We start from the raw sequence: 27,861 nt of genomic DNA on the forward strand, positions 1-27,861 counted from the left end.
GTGGGCGTAAACCAGTCTACTGACACGCAGATTATTTTTCGACACAGAATTGAAGTAACTCGTGGTCGTGAAGTAGTCTAGGCGTACCGTATTAGGAAAAGTGGGAGCAATTGCGTCAGTCAAAGAACCCTTACGATGCATAATAGGGAATATGCGTATCTAGACAAACAACGATTGCGATAGACTTTTGAGGGGGCTAAGTCTTGGCGCTCCTATCACGAATGTCACATCTTGCTTTGGTGCGCATGCGCGAAAACGACTGTATCTTCTTTGTAAATGTTTGTCTGTCCAATAATAAAAAATTGCCGTCCTTCCACAACTGCGAAGACGCGTTCAAGCGAAGCTCGGGATGCACGGCTCTTCGTTGTCGTAACGCCTCGGCGTCGCGCTTCCTCACGGCGAGGTCGGCACGTCAGCGGCGAGCCCTTCCTCAAGAGAGTTTGCGGCGGTGTTCATATCAAACGCCGCCTGTTCTTCGGCCGAACGCACAGCCCGCTCCCGCAGCCGTTCCTTCAACGCAGCCTGCTCTTCGGCAGAATGAACCAAGCGCGCCCTCCCCATCTGACTGCCGGGCCTGAACAGACGGGAAACGGCGGGCGCGATGCGAGCGAACACGCAATCACAACCTTCCCCTCCTCCGGAGGGAGGGGACGCATGTGATTGGCTCGCGCCTTGCACTTCATCTACTCCTTTATGTATATAAAACACCGCTGTCTGAATCGGTTAGCGTGGTGGTCTCGCAACCAGGAGGTCGGTGGTTCGAATCCGCAGGCCGTCTAGCAATTTTTATTCTCGCACGGCTTAAGTTATTTCATACAGCAAGACCAACACCGACGCCGACACGATTGAGGAAATACAAGCTTCGACTGAAAAAAATATCCACTTGAACGTCAAGCGCTGTGCTGTCTACTTCCTTTCTGTGTCCGCGCCTTCGGCGAGCTTCAATTCTAACGCAAATATGAAGATCATGCACCGACTGGCCGAGCAGTCAACTATTCTCAGGATAGCAGTTTTGTCAGCATGAGTAAGAGCGGCAGCAGCGAGCGACGTGCCCTTCGTGCTGTCTCTGGTTTAAACAAATAAGTGGCGAGAACGAAGCACATACCAAGGTCCATCTAAATAGGTCGCGAAGCTTGGAAAGAAAAGTGTGCCCAAACCTACTGCCAGAGATATCAGTTAGTGGTGCACGACTGAAGTGCGACTAGATGAGGCAGCGACAAACACTGAAACTAGAAAACTTATCTGAAAAAAAAAAAACTTCGAAAATGTTTAATCACATTACTGTTATACGAGTAAATATTCCGTTTCAAATATTTTTGCTGCACTAAAACAACAAATGTTAATTTTCTCTATTTCCCAATTTATTAGTTCGTTCTTCGTGACTTATTCGTTCTGGCGCGAGATTTGGCACGAATGCACAAGCCAGCTATTATGTCGTGCGGAATGGCGTTTCTCACTTGAACGCGGCCGGCGGTTTCATTCAAGTTCCTTTTTTTTTTATTTCCTTGCGTGTTTGTTCAAATTGCGGCGTGCGCTTCACTTCAAATATTGTGTGATCTAGCGCGCGACATTCATTGGCGAAACGTGCGAGTGCAGGTTTTTTGTTGTGCAAGTTTACGCTTCGGCATCCGACGCACTGTCTCGTCGTGACAATAAATGCAGAACGCTCCGCGAAGGAACTTCGCGCTATGTTAGTTCACTTTCCGTAGCACCGGCTCTGATTCTCCGACGGGCAGCAATATTAGTAAGTCTAATGTTTTCTAAAGTATAATTTTCGGCAATGTTGACCTGTCTGACAGCTGTCGAACTTGAATATATGGTGTCGCACGAAATTGCGAATGGCTGTGCGAAAGTGTTTCGCATATGTTGCTATACATTGCGACTGTGCGCTGGCCATAGCATTTTGATTAACTGGGGCATGTTTTGTTTAAACTTTTAGACGAATAAAAGTGAAATTGCTTTTGAAATATCTGTGGCATTGTCATTTATTTCAATCCTATTCGCTCACCTTCCCAAGCAACCTACAGCAGCAATAGCGGTCAATAACAGCCTAATTATGTTCCCCTAAAGCATACGCTACTCCTACAGTTTAATGACACGCTGGCGCTTCAGCTGAGGCGAGTCGCAAGCTCGCCTCAGCCTCAAAATAAACATAACTGCTGACGTATGTGTAGGAATGCCAGAAGCTAAAGAAATTCAAACATTCACGCCAAGTACTGTAAGATGTTGACGTCACTGCCATTTCCAGTTGTGACGTCACTTTTTATTTTTTATTTTTTTGCTTGCTGTTAGTTATGCCCCTGATAGCTATACGGCGACGGGTGCAACGAGCTCGTCGCCGTTCCTTGACGTGTGGACTTCTATGGAAGCTTTGGTACCAGTTTACATATACCTTGCCAAAGCCTTCGCTTAGACTCACCGGAATGCTTTCGATGGGGCCATACGCAGCCACTGCCGGACCCCTGCAGCCTTGCGTGCGATGGAAGATGGCCCGCTTCCTCCCCTCCTTGCTGCCTTGTGCGCGCGAGATCGCGACACTGTCCTTTCGGCTAACCCTCGCATGCTTTCACTCGCGCCCACATGTTATCGCACTTTGTACAGAGCATCAGGCTGACGTCGGAAATGCGCCTGGAATGCCCATGTAAATAAAGATTATATAAAATAATATGTTTAGCAAACCTTCGATTTAGTGCGACGTACTCATAGGCAGCCACTGCGTAATAAATGACGACGACGTGCATTGCTCGATGTTGGCTGGCTGCACATTGTACGTCAACAAATAAAATTATTACTATATAATTCACTAATATATCCCATTTTAAATACGTACATCTGCTATGGGGGACAGTGCGATTGCCTGGTTGTAGTGAGTATTTAGCTTATGTCCATATTTTGAGTTTCTTTTATTGTGCCAAAGCCTGGTATGTTTCATCAATTTCTTTATGCCCTCTTGTGCCTTCACTGAGACTGCCCCGCCATGCTGCGAATTACAGCAGCTTTTCATGGACAGCTTTTCCTTGCACATTCTCGGGCACTATGAAGAACTGAAATCGCGCAAATCAATATTATGTGTTTGCTATCGCCCACTTCGTGATGATGTTTTCCAACTTCGTTCCTTTTTTAGATTCACTCGTTGAATTTGTGAATGACGGCATGTTTAGTATTGCAACGTGCTACTCGAAGTCGATGATGTCAACCCTTCGATTTAGTGCGACGTACTCATAAGCAGCCACTGCGTCATAAATGACGACGACATGCATTGCTCGATGTTGGCTGGCTTCTATGCTGACCAGTGCTTACCACCCTTGTCAATACACCCTGTAAATAGCTTTCCCACTGTGCTTCCACGTAGCATTTATTTGGTGGATGAAGTGTTGGGTACCTCATCTTGCCGGCAAGAAACAACTGGCGGTACATACCCAGACGTCAACTGAGCCTCGCTTAACGTACGTAGAGGACGTGTTGGCATTGCACGAGGGTGAATCAGAAATTATTTGCCCCTATTTTTTATTAGCCAAAATGAGGTACAAAGTGATAATTACAAATATACGTCCCTTACACGATTTTTTCACATAGTGTCCACAGCTGTTCAGCATTTGTCCCATCGCAGCATTACATTTGAGAAATGTTTTCGTCAATCAGCGACGCACGCGGCCTCCCCAAAAGCTCATTTGGCATGCAAGTCCTCACGGCCTTTTGCGAACTCACAACACCACCACTTCACACTTCTCAGGGCGAGGCAGAGACACCTTTCCCCATACGTGGGCTGCATTTCCCTGTGTATTTCGATGTGCGTTCAGCCATTTCTCCGCAGAAAGCAAACCACACTTCATTGCTCGTACGCCGCGGACCTGAGAAGCGCAACCGCCATCTTCAACTGACAGCAGCGCCGTTCCGCGGAGCTACCGGCATAAAAGACTGGGCCGGTCGAAGAAAGGTCCACCACTGGGAATGGATACTTGGACTTCGCATTTACGGCCATAATTTGAAAAAAAAAATAGGGGCAAGGACTTTCTGATTCGCCCTCGTGTCTACAAGCTGACCAGAAGATGTCCATGGCTGACAAGATCGATCACATTTTAAAGGGCATCGCGGGCGATGCGCTCAATCTGTTCGTCTTCCACAAGCTCACGACCATTGACAGTGTGATGAAAGAGTGTCATCGTCTACAGCAGGCGAAAAGCCGGCGGATCTCGCCTCAGTTCGAGAATCTGCCGAACACCATTGTAACGTTGTCCTGAGAGATGACTCCTTGTCAACAATCCACGTCAGACTACGTGACGCGCATCGACCGCCGAGAATTCGAGACCGCATATCCGGCTTCTAATAAGCCCATGCTATCCGACACTTCAACGCCAGCTGTTTCAGTGATGCAGGTCGGTAATTCGCCAGGGATTTGCGAACTTGGGCCTCTTTTCTGCTGTCTGCGCCATGAACACTTCTGACACCACGCTAGCCTCCATGGACAGGCCTCGTCGCGGACCATGCTCCTTTACTCATTACCGAAATCCGTCTGAATGGATAACAGCCGATGATAAACCTATATGTTTGCGCTGCAGCCGTGCTGGACACATCGCTCTCTATTGCCGTAGCCAGTGGTCATCTCAGCCCCCTAGCCTGTTTCTCACTTACTCTACCTTCCATACTAAAATACGCTAAGAGCCCCGCGCCGAATCCTCTGCACCCAATGTCCCTGAGGAAAGTACCTACGCCCAGTCGCCTACGCCGCATCACCGTCCATTTTGTTCACCGACTCGCCGCCGCTAGACTGCGCAGCTACTCGAAGAGAAGCTGCACTGTCGAACTTGTCCCAATATCCGATGTTGCCTTTACTTGCCCACCGGAACACTCTTGAAGTCCACGTCAACAGCATTCCTGTGAGAGCTTTGGTTGACACTGGCGCGCACGTCTCTGTTAAGAGTGCCAGTTTTCGTCGCCAGATGAAGATCCTTACACCTTCCACAAGTTCACCATGTTGCTGATTGTGCGACCGTCGCTGTTGGTTGGATATGCGCAGCTCTGATTACCGCTGGTGGTCAGTATACAGGCGGCTGTTATTTTTACGGTATGTGCGCGGTGCCGTCGCGACCTCATACTTGAACTTGATTTATTTCTGTCAATTTCGCTCTGATTGATTGCTCCGCCGGTGTCCTCTGCCTTGAAGCCAGTGACTAACCTTCATCTCGCTTACATGGCAGGGACTTTGTTCGCCCGTTGCTTAAACCGGGACGTACACCCTTGCAATTGTCTAACAATAACGCGCAAGCGCCGACCACACGACGTGTCAGTGGCCTTGCAGCGGTGAGGGGCACTCCTGAAGCGAAGAGCGCAGCAGTATGCATTCGAACTAGAGTTCGCCTTGCACGACCGCACGTAATGTTACCAATTCCGCCGTCCCTGGCCACTACAAGGCCGCGGACACGCCTTACCATCGACGCTCGTGTGCTATTGTTAAAAAATTGCAAGGGTGTACATTGAATCCCCATATTCGCCAGGTATTCCAGATGGCGACTTTTACGTGACGCGTCTTACTGACGCCGTGCTACTCCACCGTGTCACTGCAGAACAGAACCTGCCTTTCAGTTGTGAATTTCAGCTTCATCAAGCAGGTACTTTCACAGGGGTTTCTGTGACCCACCTTCGCCCCCTCAAGAACTATCATGTAGAAGCTTTCGCACCGGATGCCGCATGTCATCTGAAGGGCACTCCGATGCACCAATTAGCGGCAGCCGCGAATTTCGGAGCACGATCGCCAATGACCTTCCGCTTCATAAAGTTGAAGCCCTTCGACGTATTATCGAGTCACACCTCGTCATTTTCGACTTCAGCCATCGTCCTTTGGGCCAGACTTCCGTTTTCGCGTGGCTAAGATCATTGAAGTATATTCTGTAGTCGACGCGAAGCCGCGTTCCTGTCTCTTAAAAGCGAAAGGAAGACTCGTTCGGAGACCTGTGCAACATCTCTACACACTTGAAGGCTGCTTCCAATCATGAGAAGAAAGCTTTTCGCGGCCGGAAGCTGTTGAAGCTCATGGGAGCGGACAAGACGAGAAAGAAGACGGCAGGCTCCAAAGGCGCGCGTGCTAAAGAAAAACCAATAAAAAAGAAAAAAAAGAAGCTTGATTTCGTTCGCATCGAACGTAGCTGTCTCGTCTCGTTTCTGCAACAGATGCGTCACTGCCGCCTCACTGCGTGTGGGTCGGACAGCCGCCAAGAGCCGTTGTGGCGCTGCCCCTACACGCGCCACTTCAGTAAAGATGTTCCTTGGCAGGTAGAATACACGCCTGAGAGCTTCTATGAATGAAATATTTTTTTTAATTTTATGGTCACAATTTATTTTTATTTTTTCCAGGATGGGCACCACCGTGAGTACGCGGTTGCTCCCCATCACAGTTTACACAGTGAAGAGAGTTCTCGCAAGATTCAGAGGTGTGTTCATGGGCATTTCGCACAAGTTCGGCGGCCTCGGCAGCTCTGTGAACTGTAGCCGAAACGCCGGCATTTAACGCATCGGAGGGGGTTTGGCACGTATGGCCTTATGCTAAGCTTGATGTACCCAGCCTCGATGGACTCGGGTAGGACAAATGAGCCGAAGGTGAGTATCAGGTGCTTAGTCTCGATTTCCTTTGCCATCCCACCTCATTTTAATTCTTCTGACATTGGTAACCTTCTGCTCACGGAAGCCCTCGAAGAGTTCAGACTCAGTAAGCTCGAGCAAGTGATCGTCCGAGAAAACGCCGCGGGTGGTGTTCAAAGTACGGTGCGGGGCTACTGTTACTTAGGTCTCCCCAAATGATACTAGTTTCGGCAGTTTCCCATATTGCTTCTGATCACAGAGCTCCAAGTGGAGATCATCGCTTGTCATCCTCGACGTCTTATAACCTAAACCAAAAACTTCGAAGACTTTCAAACAAGGAATGGTGAAATGGTTCGCACTGTTTGTCTGGTTTTTCAGAGTGAATTACATGGAAACGGGGGAAGTTGTGAACTTGGATTCCGAAAAACTGGGAGAGATCTTCGGTGCGCCCTTGTTTCTGAGGGTGATCAGGTAATTTAGGGAAAGCATTCTCCATAAGTATAGATGGGGTTTTCGGCAGCAATGCCAACTACCCACCATGGAGCCCAACGACAGCCGCACATCGCTACTATAACAAAATGCAGCATAAGCAAGACTGGCTAGCCACGCAAGGTTATACCTTACCGCCGGGAAATTCGGAAGTGAGAAGTGAAAAGAAGACAGGAAAGATGAAAAGGTGAGAGAGAAAAACAAAGGTTAAAGAGGAGGGCAGGAAAAGGCGACTGCCAATTTCCCCCACGTGGTTCAGTCCGGGGGTGCCGTCCATGTCAAGCGGAGGCCAAAGAGGTGTGTTGCCTCCTCCGGGGGGTCTTAAAGGTCCGAACACCCGACATCGGCTTAACCCCCAGTATCCCCCTTTCCCCAGGGCTAAGCCGCACACGGCTACACGCAGGAGGGTCCAAACCATGTGGGCTCAGGTACGTGGTGTCGCAACACACCAAAAGCCTGCTGACGCAGATGCCCCTGCGGGGTTACTGCTAGCGTGCAGTCATACACTGAAACCACTGTGCTTCAGAATCTGTGCGATGAACGCCTTGCAAGTGAATGACAATTGTGGAGCGTTCCTGCTTTTGACAATGGATGATACATCTGTGGCACGCAAAACAGCCATGTGGTAGGATGGGAAAGAATTGGCTGTTTTGAGTAACTAAAAGATGGATCCTCTCTAGCGCACACATTCTGTCTATGTGCCAAAGAAGCCCAAGGAAGTGAAGGTTGGCGGATGCATTGCAATAATGAAGAAGGCTTGACAGAACAATGTATGCCTGCGTGCACACCAAAGGGCTGTTGGTCGTACTTCGGCCGCGTCAACATGCTGGCTGCACGTGCACTCGCGTACCCTACAGCGTCACGCGGCGGATACCACAGTAGTTTGGTTCCATGAAGGCTCACTTAACGTGGGAGTATCTGAACATGTGGCTCGTCACATCTCCACGGTGCGTGGCCACCTGAAAGTTGTTGAATAAAACAAAATGATACTTGAAGCCACAACCAACCTACGTGTTTAAGCCTGTAGACTGCAGGTGAACAAGTCGTAGGTCGTGTGTTGTGATGTACGTCAAGTGTATTGCCTGTCATCGTCATGCGCATTCTTGCATTGCAGTGAAAATTTGCAAGCTTATATTCAAAAAAGCCAACAGCAGTAGGGACCGACCTCACACTCTATCATTATGGACTTGTTTCAATACTAGAGCAGGCAATAGCATTGGCAACGGTATCGCAATGGTATGTAGTCGGATCACTAGAGTGCCCGCGCGCGTCTGCGCAGCTTGGCGGAGTGACGTCACGAGTGTCCTTAATGGGGCCCTTAATGCTGATGACGTCGAGATTACTTCCGGCAATTCTGAGCAGACATCAACCAAACGCAGGAGCATGCTTCCATTGAACGCAAAATCTGCATGAAGGTGTTGCCATCTCTTTTTAGGATATAAACACGGGTGAACCCGTACGTTAGGAGCTTAATATTATTGCGTTAACATTAGGAAGGGACGCCTCTTACCTGGTACAGCCTCATATGCCCTAAAATTGTCGTGAGGTGTTTTCGTAAGTAACATGCTTGCAATCCAGTTTGGGTAATAGTGTACATTGAGCGATTTTCACAAACAGCTCTTTTGCCTTAAGTAATAGGTACTTCTTTTTACAGGGTTGAGTGTGACCTTATAATCACCACAACAATCTAACTTGCCTGCTGCCTTCCTCACTGGTGCCATAGGTGTTGCCCACTCCCTGATTGTTACAGATGTGACTATTCCTTCCTTTTCCAGTCGATTGAGTTCACCTATCCCAAGGCACATGCAACAGATCGTGCTCTTACATATTTTAGCTGTGCATTATTTCCTTTAATGCAGAGTTTTTCCTTGAAGCCTTTTAGTTCTCCAACTTTACATCTTGAAATAGTTCTTTGTGATTCTCCAACTCATCCTCAAGGGTTTTTCTCTGTGCCTTGAAACGGTATACTTGATGCCAGTCTAATTCAATATCTTGAAGCCATGCTCTTAGTATTGGAGCACTAACATGTTTTACCACGTAGATGTCGTGGCATTCTGTCTGCTCATTGTAAGAAATTTCAACATTGGCTTTTCCTTCCTGTATTATCAGCTTACCCTTGTATGATTTGAGTGCTATCCCAACTGGCTCAAGTTTAATGTCATTAATATAGACTTATACCTTCGCGTTAATCACAATTACTGGAAAAACATGCCGATTTAAATTTCTGGAATTGTACAGCGAAGCTGTTAATGTCTACTTTCCCCACTATTGTTTCCGCGTGTAGAAAAACAAAATCCCAAAGATAGTGCAGTGCCGGGCCGACCCGCGGCGGAAGTGGAGCTGGCATTAAATACTTCCCATATGTGAGCCGATCCCAACGATAGTGCAACGCCGGACGGCCCCGCGCCGGAGGTGCAGTTCGTCATTAAGGGGCCCACATACACAGCTTCACTGGTCACCCTTCTTGAAAGAGTGAAAGGGCACTGAGTTTTCTTTTTGAAATCTATGGGCTTTGATTGGTTTGGGAAAGCCATTCGATGCTAAAGCATAAAATGGATCGACTTCATCATCTTAATGCGTCAATACATGGTTCGTGAATTGAGAGAAAGTCTCTTATCGGTGCATTTGGACTAGCCTCGCTCTTGCTTTTGTATGCCGGTTAAAAATTCCATTTTTTCTTGCACGTATAACAGGTCTTGTTCTTGGGATAACAAACAATAATTACTGTAAGGATTGCCTTTGCTGCATCGATGACAAGACTTTCCAATGCCTTACAATTGAGCTTTTTCTCTCTTGGTCGTCTTTACCGACTTGGATGTTGACTGCTTTGTGCAATATATGTGCTGCGCATTCGCTCGCTGTAACAACGTCTTTCATGGTCAGCTCAAGTGCTGTTGCGAACTCTACAGCTGACTTGAAGGCAAGTCGATGTTTCACCAGAAGCAGTTCAAGAATGCTAGAACATTTTATGCCATCGACAAGTTCGTCTCAAAGGCTGATATCCAGAGCCCCCAAGTTACATTTCAATGAGAGTCGCTTCAGCTCGGCGAAGTAATCTGCTGTGGTTATATTTTCGAGCTGCTTTCTGTGGTGAAATTTGTGTCCCTCTGTGGTCTAAATGGACCTTGCTCAACATGCTGTTGCACAGATTGCAGAAGTTTATCATATCTCTTAGATGCTAGCTTGTCTAGAGTTGGCAGGTTGTGCATCATAAGCGAAGGATCAATCACACCGGCAACTTGAAGTCGCGCGACCATTTGCCACTGGCGACCGAAAAGCGACGGAAGGCGACCGATGCTCACGCCGACAAGCCCGGCTGAGCACAACCTGCAAGTCACGATCCCGGAGATCATCGTTCTCAGGGAACTGTAGGAATCTACGCAGTTCACGCGCACTTCGCTGGTTTCGCATTCGGCAACAGCCATGGATTTCGATCCTAGTGAAAGGGAAGACGTGCTGATGTACTCTGCTGTGGTATTAGCTGTGGCAGCGCCGAAGCCTCTGATCTTCTGACGCTAGTGGGTGCGCCCGTGCCTCCATTCGCGATAAGTGGCCGCTGCATAATTCTTGTGCTATCTTTTGATGTTTAGCTCCCTGCGAATGACACCGCGTACATTCGACACATTTCCGGGACTGCTGTGGCCAAGCACTATTCAAGTACCCTAAAGGCTCATACGGGCATTAGATAAAGGTGTTACAATAAATCAGTGATAGGTAAAGTTTACTCATTTAAACAGATAATGCAGGCTAAAATAAGAAGAACACAAGCAGAAAAACAGGGAAGAAAGGCACTATGAGCAATACAACAACACATCCTAAACGTTGAAGATACCTATAGCATTGAAATGGGTGTTACAGAGAAATCAACGTAACTTGGGTCACTTCATACAATTAATTATGAAGTTTTTACGTGCCGAAACCACTTTCTGATTATGAGACATGCCGTAGCGGAGGGCTCCGGAAATTTCGACCACGTGGGGTTCTTTAACGTGCACCTAAATCCAAGTACACGGGTGTTTTCGTATTTCGCTCCCATCAAAATGCGGCCGCCATGGCCGGGATTCGATCCCGTGTCCTTGTGCTCAGCAGCCCAACACCATAGCCATTGAGCAACCACGGGGTCACTTCATACAAGGAAAATGCTTGCTAAAAAGGTACATATACCAGCAAATACTGCATTAAAGAATGAAATAACACAACCAGAGAAAATTTTTATGCAGTACAAGGAACTAGGTGCTAATCTAGAACAAATCCATTTGTGCGAGGAACATCAAAATAGGGTTAGACAAAAAAAGAAGTAAAATAAGAAAAGGTGCAAAATAACACAGTGATGCCTATAACGAATGAGCAAGAGAATCATATGTGAGTACTTTAATGTAGTGTTTTAGTTTTGCTAAGAAATCATCATGACTTAGAGCTGATACGATTTCATTTGGTAAATATTCCAGTGATATATCGCGAGAAACAGGGGCAAGTGACTCAAGAAGCCAGTTCGCGCAAGAACTGGCTGCACTTTAAAGGGAAGATCAAGGCGTGAGAAGATACAATGGGCGGGCTTGATGTGGCATGCGCTGAAAGACGGCCTGCAGTGATAAAGCTTGTGAAAATGGGAAAGTCCTATCAGTCTTCGGTTTTCTAGCGAGGGGAGATTTAGAGATATTTTAATGTTGGTGATGCTAGACGTTCGTGAGTAATTTTTCGTAATGAAGCGGGTTGCCTTGTTTTGGACTAGCTAGAGCTTTTTCAAGAGGTACGACTGATACGGATTCCAAATAAAAGACGCGTGCTCCATTTTTGAATGAAACTGTGTCGTATAGGTTAATCATTTAGTGAACTTGTTTTCCGAGTAAATGTTACGCCTAATGTAGCTAAGGGTTTTACACGCGCTGCTAGTAATCACTTCGATGTGATGATACCATGAAACGTTTGACGATAAATGAATTCCCAAGTATTTTATTGTTTATATTTTGATGTTAGTGATGCTCGACGCTCGTAATTTTTCGCAATGAAGCGGGTTGCCTTGTTTTGGACTAGCTAAATCTTTCTTATGAGGTACGACTGATACGAATTCCAAACAAAAGACGCATGCTCCATTTTTGAACGAAACATTTAGTGGACTTGTTTTCCGAGTAAAGGTTGCGCCTAATGTAGCTAAGTGTTTTACACGCGCTGCTAGTAATCACTTTGATGTGATGATACCATGAAACGTTTGAAGATAAATGAATTCCCAAGTACTTTATTGTTTGCGCATGTGCAATACTAATGCCATTCATCAAGTAATGGGTATCCCTCGGGTTACCAGATCTAGTGACAGCTATAGCCTTAGTTTTTGAAACATCTATTTCGATTTGCCACTGTTTACATCAGTCGGTAATTTTCGCAAGGTGAGATTGCAAAGCGTCAGTGTCGGAAGAGTTAATTATTTGTCTATAAATTACGTAATCATCTGACAATAGTCTTAGTGTAGATTTAATACTATTGCTGATGTTGACGCATAGCAGGAATAAAATTGGCCCCAATACAGAGTCCTGCCGCACCCCAGATTTTACTAGTGCTCACGGAGAAGAAAATTTATTAGTAGTTACAAATTGGTACCGGCTAGTTAAAAATTAACTAATCCAATTCGTAGTCATACTATTTATATTCAAATAACGAATTTTCAATACTAAACGGTTGTGAGCTACCTTATGAAAAGCCTTCGCAAAATCAATAAATATGGCGTCTATTTGTGATGAGTCGTTAATAGCTTGGTGCAGGTCAGAGACTAGCACGAATAACTGCGTCTCACATGAGCGACCCTGTTGGAACCCATGTTAGTTAATGAAGAGAAGATTGTGCTCGGTTAGGTATTTCATAATTGCAGATGATATAATGTGTTCTAATGATGATGATGATATAGGGTTTTGTGGCGCAAGGGCCAGTCATGGCCAAAGAGCGCCAAGCAATAGTGTTATGTACTCGGTGAGAGAAATAACAACAAAGGGTATGGTGGCTGTCTATGTCGAGATAGTGTGGCTGTATGGAGGCATAAGACAAGACGCAGGATAGGAACATGTTAACATAATGACAATGGCTTGTGAGGTGTGCTGTTTACCTAAAAGTTATACCATGAAGGTGTGAGGTACTAAAAATGTATATGTGTCAGTAGCACTACTGCCTCAACAAGGTCCTTAAGTGAAAGGGGCCGGAGGCAAGTGCTATACAATGCGCTGTTTCCGCAGCAGGAGCCTCTGATTAGAGGCCGTGCTACGAAACTTGTGGGCCTAGTATTTGTAATGCGTCAACATCCTGTAAAAAGTTCAAAACTGTTTTTGGGTTAAAAAGCGGGTCAGCACCAAGAAACATACATGGGTGCAAAGGGATCTGCTGTGGGTATGCTAGAGGGAAGTGCTTTTTCCTTTGCGATTCCGCTTCCCGACACTCCAGCAGGACATAGAGGACGGTCAGTGTCTCTCCACATTTACAACAGGTTGGAGCTTCGCTACTGGTCTATAGATAAGAGTGTGTGCCATAGGTATGGCCTATCCTAAGGCGGCAGAAAATGACTTCAGTTCGCCGTGTTTTTGTTATTGGTGCGTAGTTTCTTAAGTGCGGCTTAATTAAATGGAGTTTATTGGAAGTTTCAGTATCCCACATCTGTTGCCAATGCCTTCTAAGTTTTTTGCGCAAAAATAGTTTTAGGTCTGAAGGTGTGATACCTATGGAAGAGTCGCTAGCTTTTTTTTTTGTAACGGATTTAGCAATTTCATCAGCGAGCGTGTTGCCCTCGATGCCCCTGTGCCCAGGCACCCAACATACTATGACGTATTTATTACACGAATATGGTTTGCACAGGAGTGAATGTAGATTAATGAGTATGGGATTCTTGAGGTTCTTGAGTGACATCAGAGATTTTACGACAGATAGGGAGTCTGTAGATACAATGGCTTTCTGTAGCTTTGTTTTCTTGATTTGTTGAACAGCAGACAGTATTGCGTAAGCCTCTGCGGTGAAGATGCTCGTTTCCGGGTACATAACGTTGGATTCGGAGAACGATGGACCGACAGCTGCATAGGCAACGCCAGCGTGCGACTTCGAAGCGTCAGTGTAAAATTGTGTGTACGGGTACTTGTGCTGGAGTTCTAAGAAATGCATTCTTATGTGTGCCTCTGGAGCGTGTTTTGTAACGTCTACGAAGGATGTATCGGATTCTATATGCTGCCACTGCCATGGCGGCAGTGGCTTTGCTGGGACCATAAGGTTTTGCTCAAGAGTCGGAACTTCCATTTCCTCAGAAAGTTCTCTAACGCGCACAGAAAATGGTTCTCTAGCTGCAGGCCGATTAACAAACAGCGTTGCAGATGCGAGGTCGTTTATCGTTTCGTAACAGGGATGGTCGCGGTTCGCGTTAACTTTCAGAAAGTAAATTGCAGTACGACCTCTGAAGATGAAGCGACCACTCGTTGGCTTCCACATAGAGACTCTCTACAGGATTCGTCCTGAAGGCACCGGTAGCCAGGCGGATACCTAAGTGATGAATAGGGTCAAGAATCTTTACGGCGCTTGGAGTGGCAGACTGGTAAACCACTGCCCCGTAGTCTATAGGCGTGTACGTATAAGGCTTTTGTAGACATTCATGAGGCATTCCCTGTCACTGCCCCATGTTGCATGCGACAAGATTTTCAGAATGTTCATTGTTTTTTAGGCATTTGTGCTTAAGATATCTTAGGTGCGGAATGAAAGTTAATTTTTTTATCTAGAATAACGCCCAGAAATTTGTGTTCTGTGTTTACAGGTATGCGCTGTCCATTTAAGTCTATATTGGGATCTGCGGTCAGTCCTCTCTTTCGTGTGAATAACACACATGAGCTTTTATTGGGGTTGATTTTAAAGCCATTTCCTCTGGCCCATTTAGACACTTTGTTCAGTCCAATTTGGATGTGTCGCTCACAGATTGCGAGGTTACATGACTTGAAACCAATCTGTATATCATCTAGCACGGCGTGTTCTACATAGTAGAACACGCCGTGCGGTATTGCTGAATGTAAGGAGTTCATTTTTATGATGAAAAGCGTACAGCTGAGTGCGCCTCCCTGCGGCACGCCAGTTTCCTGTGTATATGGTCTGGACAGAGCATTCCCAACTCTAACACGGAACGTGCGATTTGATAGGTAGCTTTCAATTATGTTAAGCATATTCCCGCGGATACCAATTTCTGAAAGATCTCGTAATATTCCAAACCGCCATGTTGTATCATATGCTTTTTCCATGTTGAGGAAGACAGACAGAAAAAACTGTTTGTGTATAAAAGCGTCGCGGGTAGTTGCTTCTATGTGAACAAGACTGTCTGTTGTAGAACGGCCTCTCTAAAGCCGCACTGATAAGGATCAAGCGGTTTGTTTTCTTCAAGGATATGTAAGAGCCTGCGGTTTATCATTTTTTTATAAAGTTTGCAAAGACAACTTGTCAAAGCTATGGGACGGTGACTTTCCACTGAGAATGCATCTTTACCTTGTTTTAGAATGGGTACTACGATGGCTTCTCTCCATGCCAGTGGAAGGAACCCAGTAGTCCAAATAGTGTTAAAGAGGGACAGCAGAGCCATTTGAGCATTAGAGTCCAGATGCTTGATCATCTCATACATAATATGGTCGGCTCCTGGACCAGAGCTTTGACAAGTGCTTAATGATGCTCTGAATTCCACAACACTGAAGGGACGGTTGTAAGGTTCGTTTTCACCACACTTTCCATTGAGCGGCTTGCTTTCTGCAGATTGCTTTAGCTTATGGAAAGACTCCGAATAATGTTCGGAGCTGGACAGATGCTCGAAATGCTGTCCAAGGGCGTTAGCCTGGTCTTCAAGGTTATTGCCTTGGACATCGACCAAAGGCAGGAGGTAAGGTTGGTGGCTTACTAATTTTTTCAACCGACTCCATATTTTTCCTTCTTGTTTGTAGGAGTTAATGCCGGAGACGTATTTTTCCCAGCTTTCCCTTTTAGCAGTGCGCCGTGTTCGTCTTCCTTGGGACTTTATATGTTTGACGTTAATAAGGTTCTCAGTTGTTGGAGAGTGGCGCAGCATGTACCAAGCCTTATTCTGTTTTTTTTTTCGTGAATTCCTGCAATCCTCGTTCCACCACGGCACCCGACTTTTTTTCGGGGACCCGTTCGTTTGTGGGGTTTGTAGGATACACTTCCAATGCGGCGTCAATCATAAAAGCGGTAAAATGAGCAACAGCGTCATTTATATTAATATCGTTAAGAGCGTTTCGGGGCATATACGTCAGCGTCTTAAATTTTTCCCAGTCTGCAGATGCAATCTTCCATCGAGGGGCGTGTGGGCAAGGATCATGTTCTTTTGTAGATTCGAGAATCACAGGAAAATGGTCACTGCCACAAGGGTTCTGAATAACTTTCCAATCTAAACGGGCTACTAAGGTCGGGGATGCTATGCTTAAGTCTATGAAACTGTATGTGTTATGTGCAAGGCTGTAAAATGTTGGTTGTTTCTTATTTAGCCCGCAGGCGCCTGAAGAAAACAGGATTTTTTCTATTATTCGACCTCTTACATCGCATCGGGAATCCCCCCAAAGAGTATTGTGTGCATTGAAGTCCCCAACAACTATGTATGGGTCTGGCAGGGCATCTATTAATCCCCCGAGTTCTGTTCGATGGAGCCGAAAGTTAGGCGGTATGTAGATAGAACAAATACTAATTAGTCTTCCAAATCATAAGGCCCGAACCGCAACTGCCTCAAGAGGTGTTTGAAGTTCCAGAGCACGGCATGCAACGGACTTATCAGCTATTATTGCTACACCGCCGGACGAGGTGTTGGCATCGTCACGGTCCTTGCGAAAAATGGTGAATTGCGTCAGAAAGCCTGACTGTGTTGGTTTTAGATGTGTTTCCTGTAAATACAGCACTTTTGGATTGTGTTTTTGGATGAGTTCCTGCACATCATCAAGGTTTCTAAGAAGACCTCTGACGTTCCATTGAATTATTTGTGTATCCATATTGGAAGTCAAATAGGTGCTGTGTGTACAGAAACAGAAGTATTAATTAGAGATTTCAGAGATTAGATTACAGAGCTCTTCGAGGCCCTGTAATCGGGGTTTTGCCCTTTCTGGAGCGTTCGAGGGAGCCTCGCCGCTCCTTAGGCGTTTGGCGCGCCGTGGGGATAGGTGTAGTGTCCATTGCCTCTTGTGAGGCGCCGGACACATGCTCTTGCGAGCGAGAGGTTACCAGGGAGGGTCCCACCTTGGAGGGCAAGACCCCTGCGCCCACCAGCCCGCAGGTCGATGGGGCTCCCTGGGGGATTTGGTTGCGCCGGCCGTTGTCAGCGCTGGAAGGGACCTGGGAGGTTGAGGCAGCCTCGGCTGCGCCCACATTCGTGGTCGATAGTCCCTTCTCCTCGGTTGACAGAGCAGCGCTAGCTGCAACCGCCGCGGGGGCAGATGGCGTAACTGCCGACTCACTGCTTGTGGGTCGGACAGCCGCCGGAGGCCGTTGTGACGCTGGCCCTTGACGCGCCACATCGGCAAAAGTTTTCTTGGGCAGGTAAGATACCCGCCTACGTGCCTCTTTGAAACTCATATTTTTCTTTACTTTTTTCCAGGATGGGCACGACCGCAAGTACGCGGCGCGCTCCCCATCACAGTTTACACAGTGGAGAGAATTCTCACAAGCTTCAGAGGTGTGTTCGTGGGCACTGCATTTCGCACATGTTTGGCGGCCTCGGCAGCTCTGCGAACTGAGGCCGAAGCGCTGGCATTTGAAACATCGGAGTGGATTGGGCACGTATGGCCTGACACGGAGCTTGATGTACCCGGCCTCGATTGACTCGGGCAGGACACTTGAACCAAAGGTGATTATTAGGTGCTTGGTTTGGATCTCTTTACCATCTCGCCTTATCTTTGTTCTTCTGACTGATAACATTTTGCTCGCTGAAGCCCTCCAAGAGTTCAGCCTCAGTGAGCTCCAGCAAGTCATCGTCCGACACAACGCCGCGGGTGGTGTTCATAGTACGGTGCAGGGTTACTGTTAGTTGGGTCTCCCCAAATGACACTAGTTTCGGCAGTTTCTCAAACTGCTTTTTATCGCGGAGCTCCAGGAGGAGATCACCGCTTGCCATTCTGGTCGCCTTATAACCGGCTCCAAAAACATCAGTCAGTCTTCGATACAAGGAAAGGTGAAATTGTGCGCACTGGTTTACCGGGTTTTTCCGAGTGAATTACATGGAAACGTGGAAAGTTGCGGACTTGCCGTCCGAAAAACTGGAAAACTTAATCGGTGCGCCCTCTTTTCTGAGGGCGATCAGGGAGTGGAGGAAAGGAGCTATCCATAAAGATATGTGATATTTCGGCAGTAACGCCAGCCACCCACCGTGGAGTCCTACAAGGGGACGCTGCAGGACCTGTGAAACACGGCCTGCAAGCGCCAGCTGTACATTACCAATATAACCAAATATGAAATAACCTAGGTTGGCTATTCACACAAGGTTAACCGTTGCTGCCTGGAAAAATTGGAAGTAAAGGGGAAGCCAGAAGAAGACAGGAAAGGTGGAAAGTAAGGGAAAGACGAAGGTAGTGACGAGAGAGCGACAGGAAAAGTCAACTACGGATTTCCCCCGGGTGGGTCAGTCCGGGGGTGCCGTCTATGTGAAGCAGAGGCCGAAGAGGTGTGTTTTCTCCGCCAGGGGGCCTTAAAGGTCCGAACACCCGGCATCGGCTCAACCTCCAGGATCCCCCTTTCCCCGCACACGGCTAAGCCGTGCACGGTTAGACGCGGGAGGGTCCAAACCTCGTGTGCTCGGGTACGTGGTGTCGCAACACACCAAAAGCCTGCTTACGCAGACGCCCCTGCGGGGAATGTGTCCTAATAGTTTACATGGAATACTGCTAAGTGAAATAGGTCTGTACTTGGAGACATATGACGAGTCACCAGACTTAAAGATTGGAATTATTTTAGCTATTTTCCATTTGTCAGAAACGAATCCTGAATCATTAGATTGTTGAAAAAGAGTGGCGAAAATGAGAGATATCACTGGTTTAGTTATTTTTAGTATTTTTGGACAGATTCCGTCTGGACCGGCAGCCGACCTGTTAGAAAGACGATCAACAGCAGCTTCAATGCCCTTTTGGGTGATTACGATATCATTCATGATGGAGGTAACAGAACCGAACTCAATGTTAGCGGCAACGGGACGTTCACTTGTAAAAACAGAACAGAACAGAAGAAAGAATTTAATGCAGTCGCGACTTCTGATGATGGAAGGAACTCGCTGACTTTCATTATGAAAATGAGGCCTGATAATGACGGTTTGAGGTTTATTACTTTCCAGAATTATTTTGTGTCGTTTGCTAACATGTTGGAAATATCATGGTTGAAAATTTTGTCTTTGGCTCCTTCAATTTCGGTTTTGCATAACTTGGATTGTTCCCGATAGCACTTCTAGGCATCATCAGATGACGAAAGTTTGGATTTTGAATAAGAGCGCTTTTTTTTATTAATACAGTGCCTTACCTGAGGGATGAACCACACACTAGTCCAGTAGAAACAGTTATTTGTATTTATGATATGTACTTTTCTTTAAGTTCAGTCAGCTTCTTAGAAACAATCATCCAGTTATCATTGCTATCGTGATCATGCATGCCGTTCCAGAATCCTACACAAAAAGCCGAGAGCTCACTGGCGATCATTTCAACATTTGCTCATGCATAATCATAAATTGTTTTCTTGTGCACTTGTTTTGCGCTTTAGATCGTATTTACAATGGAGGGCGTTGTGGTCACTAATGCCATCTAACACATGAACAGACACATTGATAGGTTCAGTGGTCAGCACAAAATCCAAGATAGCACCCCCCCCCGCCCCCTGTGTTAGTAAGGATACGATTTGGCTTAGTCAGATTTGGCTTAATCAGTAAGAAGTAAATCCTTACATTCAGCTTTCCTTGGGCCGCCTTCAGCTGTAACCGTCCAGCAATTAATTCAAGGGTAATTAGTCACCCGCAAGAATAATAGGTGAGCCGGGAAATTTGTTACATACAAAGGTTAGTGATTCACTTAGGCATTTATAGAATGTGTCTTGTGAGTCTGGAGGATGGTAGTAAACACCAACGGCACAAGTTACACATGAAAGCTGAAGCATGACCCATAAAATTTCAATACGGGAACCCGTGTCAAGTAGGCATGCTTGGAATTTTTTCTTTACTGCAATTATGACACCACTGCCTTGTGTTTCTACCCAGTCTTCTCGAAACAAAATAAAGTATTTAGAAAAAGATAATTAATTGTCGGACACATCACACGAGAGCTATATGAGAGCAGAACTCGATAAGCGCCCAAAGATGATTCTGTTTTCTGAAAGGACTTCTAAAATTTGCCACAATAATATACAATTTTTTGTCACCTGCATTGAGACGTCATTTGCCATTCGCGGGAGCCTTGTGTCTAGGGATGGAAACCATGTCATAGGTTGAAGGGTCGACTGTGAAAGTTCCGTTGCCCATTATAAGCTTATCAAACTGCAATTTATATTTCTCATTCTGCTAGAACTTCACGCACGCCAAATCACGTAGCGTTTTTCTGATTAGTTGCATTCGCGTTGAAAAATCTTCCTTGATCCATACGCGAGGGGTTGAGAGGTCTTTTAGTTTTCCAGATATTGTTTTGGTCTTTGAAGTTCAGAAATTTAACCAAAATGGGCCAAGTGTGATCGGGTTTACGTTGACCGACTCGATGGACTCGCTCTGCTTTACCTGGTTGAATACCCAGGTTTGCTCTGACAAATTACAAGGCAAGGCACCAATTACAAGCCAGCAGACTGCCATGGTGGCGAGGACTTTGTATTTGGCGCGACACAGGAAGGCGCCGGATGAAAACGCACGATAACATATAACTTTCAATGCGCCGCTGAATAGTTTAGCAGTTTGTGACCACGGTTGCATAACTGAAAAATCCAGCGCCGAGCGACTGGCCCAAAATAGTCGCTTTTCAAGAAAAGCGACCATTTGCGATCAACATGGTTGCGCGACCACTGTCAGTCACTGGTGCGGATTAGCCTCAACATACGACCGCAACAAGGACACTGGCTTGCTTTTCTTGCATGTCGATGGTAGCGAAGAACAACTCAAGTCATTCTATGTGTGATGCTCATGACTGTGCGTTTGGTTCAAATTCACTAATTCCCTCAATTTGCACATGTCGTGAAGTAAACTTGACTGCGGGTGGCACTTGTGCAGTTCTACCTTCTGTCGCTGTGATGTTCTAGTTCAGATCACCTCAGTCAAATCTAAATACAGAATCGAAGTAATTCTATTCTTGTCACGAAGTGAAGTTTAACAAATTAATTTCAATGAGCTGAATTGAACTGGTAATTAACTGAGTTTATTTTAGTCTAGCTACACAGCAATACGTAACATTCGTGTCTTCACAGTCCTCCGTGGAGTAAGGACTGTTGCCGGGGGCCCGATGCCCGAGTTGCTTCAACAGGTTTAACCTTGTTTCTCGCCGGTCCTCCAGTTGCGTTCAAGGTCAAAGTGCAGGCGGCGTAGGCCGCACAGACAGTGTTCTCGTATGTCTCCTTTATTTAGCTCCTTCGTTGCTTTGTCTAATATACCACACTCACTTAAATATTAGATCCACTGTCTACTACACACGTAATTCATAACAATGAAAAATCAACGAATGTCATACTGGTTATGGTAAACGAATTATTATTATTTATGATTTATTAGGTATCTAAATAGTCTCTTAAAGAAAATTACAGTGAGGAAGATGCTTCGAGTTAATTAGTAACAAGTCCTTTATGCGTTTAAAGCATGAAAAAGGCATCATTTGATGTAATAGAAACATTTTGGGCAACAAAGTACCAGTCTTGAATAGCACGAACAAAAAAAAGTTAACGGAAAGTGTCACCACTAAAAGGAATTTCATGAACTGTCTAAGTATGGGCCCTTCTTGACACGTGCCAGCCTAATGTGTTTTTCACAATCTATTCCTTTCTTAGAGTGTTAAGTATTGTGGAAAATTTGGAGGATGCTTATGCTTCACCTTTAAGGGTGGGACGCGATAGCATTCAAAGATCGCTGACTGATTCGCATGCTTCCCAGCAACTGCAGCGTGTCGTCATGCTTACTGCGAAACGCTCGCGGCAAACGCTATGCAGGAAATACACGTTGCTAGGCAGGTCGGTTCATACTGCTGAAAGGACCAGGCTGGCGCTCCTCTTGTTCCCTTCTGTCCGTCCTTGTTTGCACGAACATATCTATGGTCCACTCAACTATGCACGACGGCAGGCTTTCTGGTAAAGACGCGGCCTCTTGCATGAACCGCGATGGATGGATGTTATGAGCGTCCACTTTGAAACGGGGTGTTGGGTTGCACCACCAAGCTCTTGCTATTATACCGCCTAATGTCCTAACTTGGTTAAATAAGAAAAAAAGAAAAACAAAACACTGTGAACTCCCACAACCAAATTTTCTGATCCCCTATGGCGAACTTTGCTTTTGTACGTCTCCGTTTTTTGTCGTTTCCCTGCTCTTCTTCCACCAATCCTCCGATCGCCTCTTACTAATCTCTATTGCGGCCATGTTTACATTTCCACTGCTCTCACTGAACCCAAGGGCTTCAATGAGGCCAGTGGTGTCTAAATCGACTGCTGGCAGAAGTCTTCACATTCTAATAAAACATGCTCCATCATTTCCCTAGCTTTACCGCAGCAAGCACATCCTTATTCTTCCTTCTTATATGTCGCTCTATAGGTGCGTGTTCTAAGGCATCCCGATCTCGCTTCGAAAAGTAATGAGCTTCCCCTTGAGTTATCATAAATTGTTTATTTCCCCATTTCGTTTTTTCCTGTGAAGTAGTTACTCATGGCAGGTTTCCTTTCCATTGCCGCCACTCATGAGATTACTTCAGCATTTCTGACTTTCCGCTTGACGTTCTTTGTTGCTGTGTTGCTCACCCTACAGGCCGTATACTTGCTGGTAAGCCTCCTAGTTCTTTTCTTCCACTGTGAATGAATGTTTTTCCTGTAAAGATACTTCAACACTCTCTTCCATATTCCCCAGTCTTTCTTCATACTTAATTTTACTGCGAGCTTCCCTCACTTCAAAACTACTCCAGCTCATATCACCCTGCCCAGCTTCATTTGTAGTCTTCCCGTGAGCGCCCAATGCGAGACGTCCCACTGACCTTTGGTTCCCATCGAGTCCTGATTGTACTCCTAATTTAAAGCGAACAACCGCATTTCCAAAAGTAAGTCGTGGAATCATTGCAGCTTTCCACATACCTCGGAGCAGCTTGTACCTATTGTATCCCCCATAGCACTCTTGTATCCCCACTGCCTTCGTTTATCCATATACCAAAGTATTTATAGTCCCTTACCCGAGGTGTTTCCTGGCCCTATATTGCCACTGTCTGTTCACTGTTTTCATTGAATACCATAACACCTGATTTTCTAACACTAAATTTCAAACCTAAATTGTTGCCTTCCTGTCCACAGATATTAGCCAGACAATGCAAATCACTTTGCTTGTTAGCTAGCAACACGATGTCGTCTGCGTATAATAAACCTGGAAGCTGCTGCTCTACTACTGTACTGGCCTGTTTGTATGAGGGATTAAACCCGATATTACTTCCTTCTAGTGCCCTCTCCAGTCTCACCATGTACATCATAAACAGCAGTGGGTATAACTGGCGATGGCTGGCTGGATGGATGTTACGAGCGCCCCTTTGGAACGGGGTGGTGGGTTGCGCCACCAATCTCTTGCTATTATACTGCCTAATGTCCTACCTAGGTTAAACAGGAAAAATAATGATGTGGCGGAGGTGAGCGCCATCTTGAAGTGTCTCAAGAAAGCGGGCGCGCCGCTCTGTGCACTCTGAGAAATTTAAGCGCCAGCGGGCACAAAAAATGGTGGATGCATTGTATAAAGGCTGGAAAAGGGGTTTGAGTTTTCGCGTAACAGAATTATGTTTTCTCGTACGTCCAAATTATAATCCGAGAGCTATCACGTCTGTAGGTTGTAAGTCGTAGTTTAGGATTTTTCTATGTATTTTAGCTTGAGAAATTCAATTAGTTCTGTCAGTGGCTTACGTCACATGGAAGGCCTGGGTATGCGTGGTCCGCAAATCTTTTTTGCCGAAATGCCGACACTGGATTTTCTGCGACACGGGCTCCTTAACATTATCACGTTAAAAAGCCTTAACGTCAGGCTACTCCAGCGATCTTTAGGCGGTTTCCATTGCAATGGTTGTTTCCTTGCTGCAATGTGCTGTTATAGCAACCAGTCACGAAGTACACTGTCCTGTATTTAATTTTTTTAGCTTATTTGGAAACCAGGGTCCCATAGTTCGCAAGCATATTCAAGTATTGAATGGACGTGTGTAAGATACAGCTGATGTTTCTTAAGGCTACTTGAGAAGTGTTTAAAATTTATCAGCAAGATATAAAAGTAGAAACAGCTTTCATAGAAACGTCTTAAACATGAGCATTCCACCAAAAATCTGATGTGAAAGACACACTAAAATATTTTAACTTACTGAGTGCACTTTGACATTCTCATGCTGTATATAAATTTATTAAAGGAACATTTCATTGTAAAGGTGACGTCTACGGGTTTATTTTTTATTTAAGGAGAAAGCCTCAGATGGTTCATGGGCCGAAAAATCCGAAGAGTGTGCGGTGTTATGGCGCCAAAATTCAAGCACATGCACCAGTAAGCCATCAATTTCTTTGTCAATAAAAGTTTGATTATCTCTGCTCGCGTTGAACAGACATCCTTCCAAATAATCAGCGCGGCAACGAAAGTGTTTGCGAGTAGTTTTCCCGGTTTTGTTCATATTTGCAGTGCAATGTGTGTTATGACCTCTCGATGAGTATAAGTATGCCTGCGAGAACTGGAAGTAAATCTGCTGCTGAATGTTAACGCTGTGCATTGGTATATAATTTCCCTTTCAATGTTCCTGTCATCCTGCCTGCGCTACAACGGAAGGCACGATATATGGGAGCCCATATGTAGCTACCCTCGTCGATTAAAGTGCTAAAATAAACAAAAAATTATTCAGTGAACCTGGTTATGTGTTTTATTGGTCTTTATAGACTTGCCACGGCCACTCTAACGTGCCATTAACCACGCAGAACTAGATGTCCAGACGACCAAAAAAAGAGGACAAGAGAAAACAAGTAATATAACAATGCATTCGAATGAGAATGTCATATTAATTTATTGAATGTCATGTGGGCGCGCTGAATTTCGCCTCCACCACCATCAGTGTGTGCGAACGTGATTGTCAACTTTTCACATTCAGCAACGTATGCTATCGTGCACACCAATCAGCAACTAAATCTAAATTACTCTGCAAACTCAAAATCACGAACATTATTCACAATACCACACAGTTGTCTGCAAACACTCGGAAAGTGGACTCTATGACTGAGGTAGCGTCATTGTTACAGAACAGAAAAAGCAGTGGCACCAGCTGTGAACCTTGCGGTACTCGAAAGGTAATTTTGGCATAATCTGCCGAATGGTCATTGAGCACCACTCATTGTTTCCTTCAAAATAGGTATTCTGCTATCCACGAAATTGCATTATATATCTGTAAATGATTATAATACCAGAACTACCAGCATTTCAAGGCTTTAAGAATGACCCCACTTGTTCAGGTCACCTTACTCGATCGCCATGCCTGGCCAGACCAAAATAAATGAATGGCTGCAGCAAAGTGACTTTGCAGCACTGTGCACTGGGCTGAATGGAGTGCACCTTTTATAGCTCTTCGCCGCCTTTCCTGCAGCGACCAGCATACTTCCGGGGCTCATGGCCGGCACCAGCTCAACGCTGCAGCGCCTTGACATCGCAGACTGCCCTGCCGCCGTAGACTCTTTTCCACTGCGGGTCGCGGATTGTGCGTCGGCATGCGCCGCCACAACGTGACTGCGAGATAGTCTCATCACCACTGCTTGGGCACTTGGAGGTTTGTCCCGTACTTGACACACACTCCAGCAAACGGACGTGTCCACGGATCCCAGCAATGAGGTTCTTCCTGACCCGTCAGAGTCACATCCTCAGATTTCAGCACGGTCATTGGCCGAATGCGCCGGCTAAAGAAACAAAGGCAACCAACACAGCTGATTACCGATTACGTGAGAGACGCGCAAGCAAGACGCACCTGTCCCTGAAAAGCTCACACCAGTGAGCATAATGGGCCCGTCGTCACTGATTGATGTCACGGATTCTGACCGCCCTTCCTTTCACATTCGGACATGGACACGGTACTTCGTTGAGTTCTGGCGATTGGGGCGCATCGATAAGCTTTCATTCATCAGTGTCAACACTGCGAAGACGCACCCGATGGCTGAGCAGACTGGTTCTCTGTTTTCAGGGCGCTCAGTTTCATGCATATCCAGCAGTGCTTCCCCAATGCCAACGGATCTGCGAAACCTGCGACCGTACCGAAACAGCCAAGCCGCCTGCCAGAGCCTTATTCAGCGACCAGGGAAACTTGCCGCGTGGTCAAGTGTAAAAAGAAAGGGCACAAGGCAGCATGAGGAATCGAAAAAGGGGAACGCGGAAGAAATGAACAAGACTGGCGTTTTCAGGGCATTAAAAAACCTTCCCCAAAATGACCCATTAACTGTTATTGTGAGCTATCTGTATTCACAGCACTTACGGCATCTTTAAATTCAAGAATTCAACGAACATTTTGTTCGATGGTACCTCCGTACTTACGGAAACTATGTTTGCTATGGGTACCGGGACATCATGTGTTGCACTTGAACAAAATGGCTAATACCCTCACACGAGCATCCCTCAATGGCCCTATATCTGTTTTGCTGACACCGTCGCCTCTTTTGGTCATTGCCTGCTGCCAGTTAGACAACCATGGTCCAACATCGAGGACGACTACTGCCTCTATAAGCCGCTGATCTTCAATTCGCTTTCGGGGCGTGAAACCGGCGCGGCCATGACTGCGTCGCTCACGAACTTCTTGTTCTTCGTGCAGGTTAGTTACGATGATGTATGTTGCACTCATCCCGTTCTTGCGCTGCTGGTTTCACCCCCTGTACTTTTTGCAAGTGTCAGTTCAAACTCGAATGTGCAAAGAAAACTTTTCCGTAGGCGTCACCGATTCTTTCTTTTACGGCGGTGCGCATTTTATCTTTTGTTATTGCTATTATGCGGCGACGTTAAAAGAAACCCGGGTCCCGGAGACGACATACTAAACCAGCTTTTGAATGGACAGAAAGAGATAAAGAGTAAGCTAAACGCTATTGAACAGTATCAAGCTGATAATAAAAAGGCAATGTGTGACCTTACCGCGCGCATGACTAAACTCCAATCGCAAATAACTAAGCTAGAGGAACATGCAGAATACTGTCAGGGAGTGCAAGGAAATTAGTGAATTTCGAGAAGCTAAGCTGGAATCCCTGGTTAACAAAATAGACGATCTCGAGAACCAGAGCAGAAGGAGCAACTTGCTTTTCTATGGGGTCCAAGACAATGAAGAGCATGAAAAGTATGAAGTTTTTGAAAAACATGTTTTGGAAATTTGTCGGTCGACATTGGAATGTGGCGCTGTAAACATTGAAAGAGCCCACCGCCTTGGAAGGTACCAGTCGGAAGAAAAACGACCAATAATCGTCAAATTTACCACGTTCAAAGACAAGCAGGCTGTTCTGGCAAATGCAAAAAAGTTGAAGGTAACAGAAATTAGCATATCGGAAGACTTTTCGGAAGGTTTGCGGAAAAAAAGGAAACAGCTATGGGAGTACGCGAAGAAGCACCGAACAGAAGGTGATAAGGTAAAC

General features: G+C 45.9%; 1 protein-coding gene across 10 annotated transcripts in view; it reads right to left on the reverse strand.

Annotated features, from left to right (window-relative positions):
• The window catches only part of Cadps (calcium-dependent secretion activator 1), a 618,572-nt gene that overhangs the window by 108,473 nt on the left and 482,238 nt on the right, over positions 1-27,861 (reverse strand). The window contains exon 28 of one of the 10 annotated variants that reach the window (XM_075704050.1): positions 26,030-26,154. The exons of the other annotated variants lie outside the window; for them this stretch is intronic. Within the exon in view, the coding sequence (XP_075560165.1) occupies positions 26,119-26,154 (36 nt within the window). The 3' untranslated portion in view covers positions 26,030-26,118. Of the gene's footprint in view, positions 1-26,029; positions 26,155-27,861 lie in introns of those variants that run through there. 10 annotated transcript variants of the gene reach the window in all.

The sequence above is a fragment of the Dermacentor variabilis genome, chromosome 9, assembly GCF_050947875.1.
Source record: "Dermacentor variabilis isolate Ectoservices chromosome 9, ASM5094787v1, whole genome shotgun sequence".
NCBI classification, from domain to species: domain Eukaryota; kingdom Metazoa; phylum Arthropoda; class Arachnida; order Ixodida; family Ixodidae; genus Dermacentor; species Dermacentor variabilis.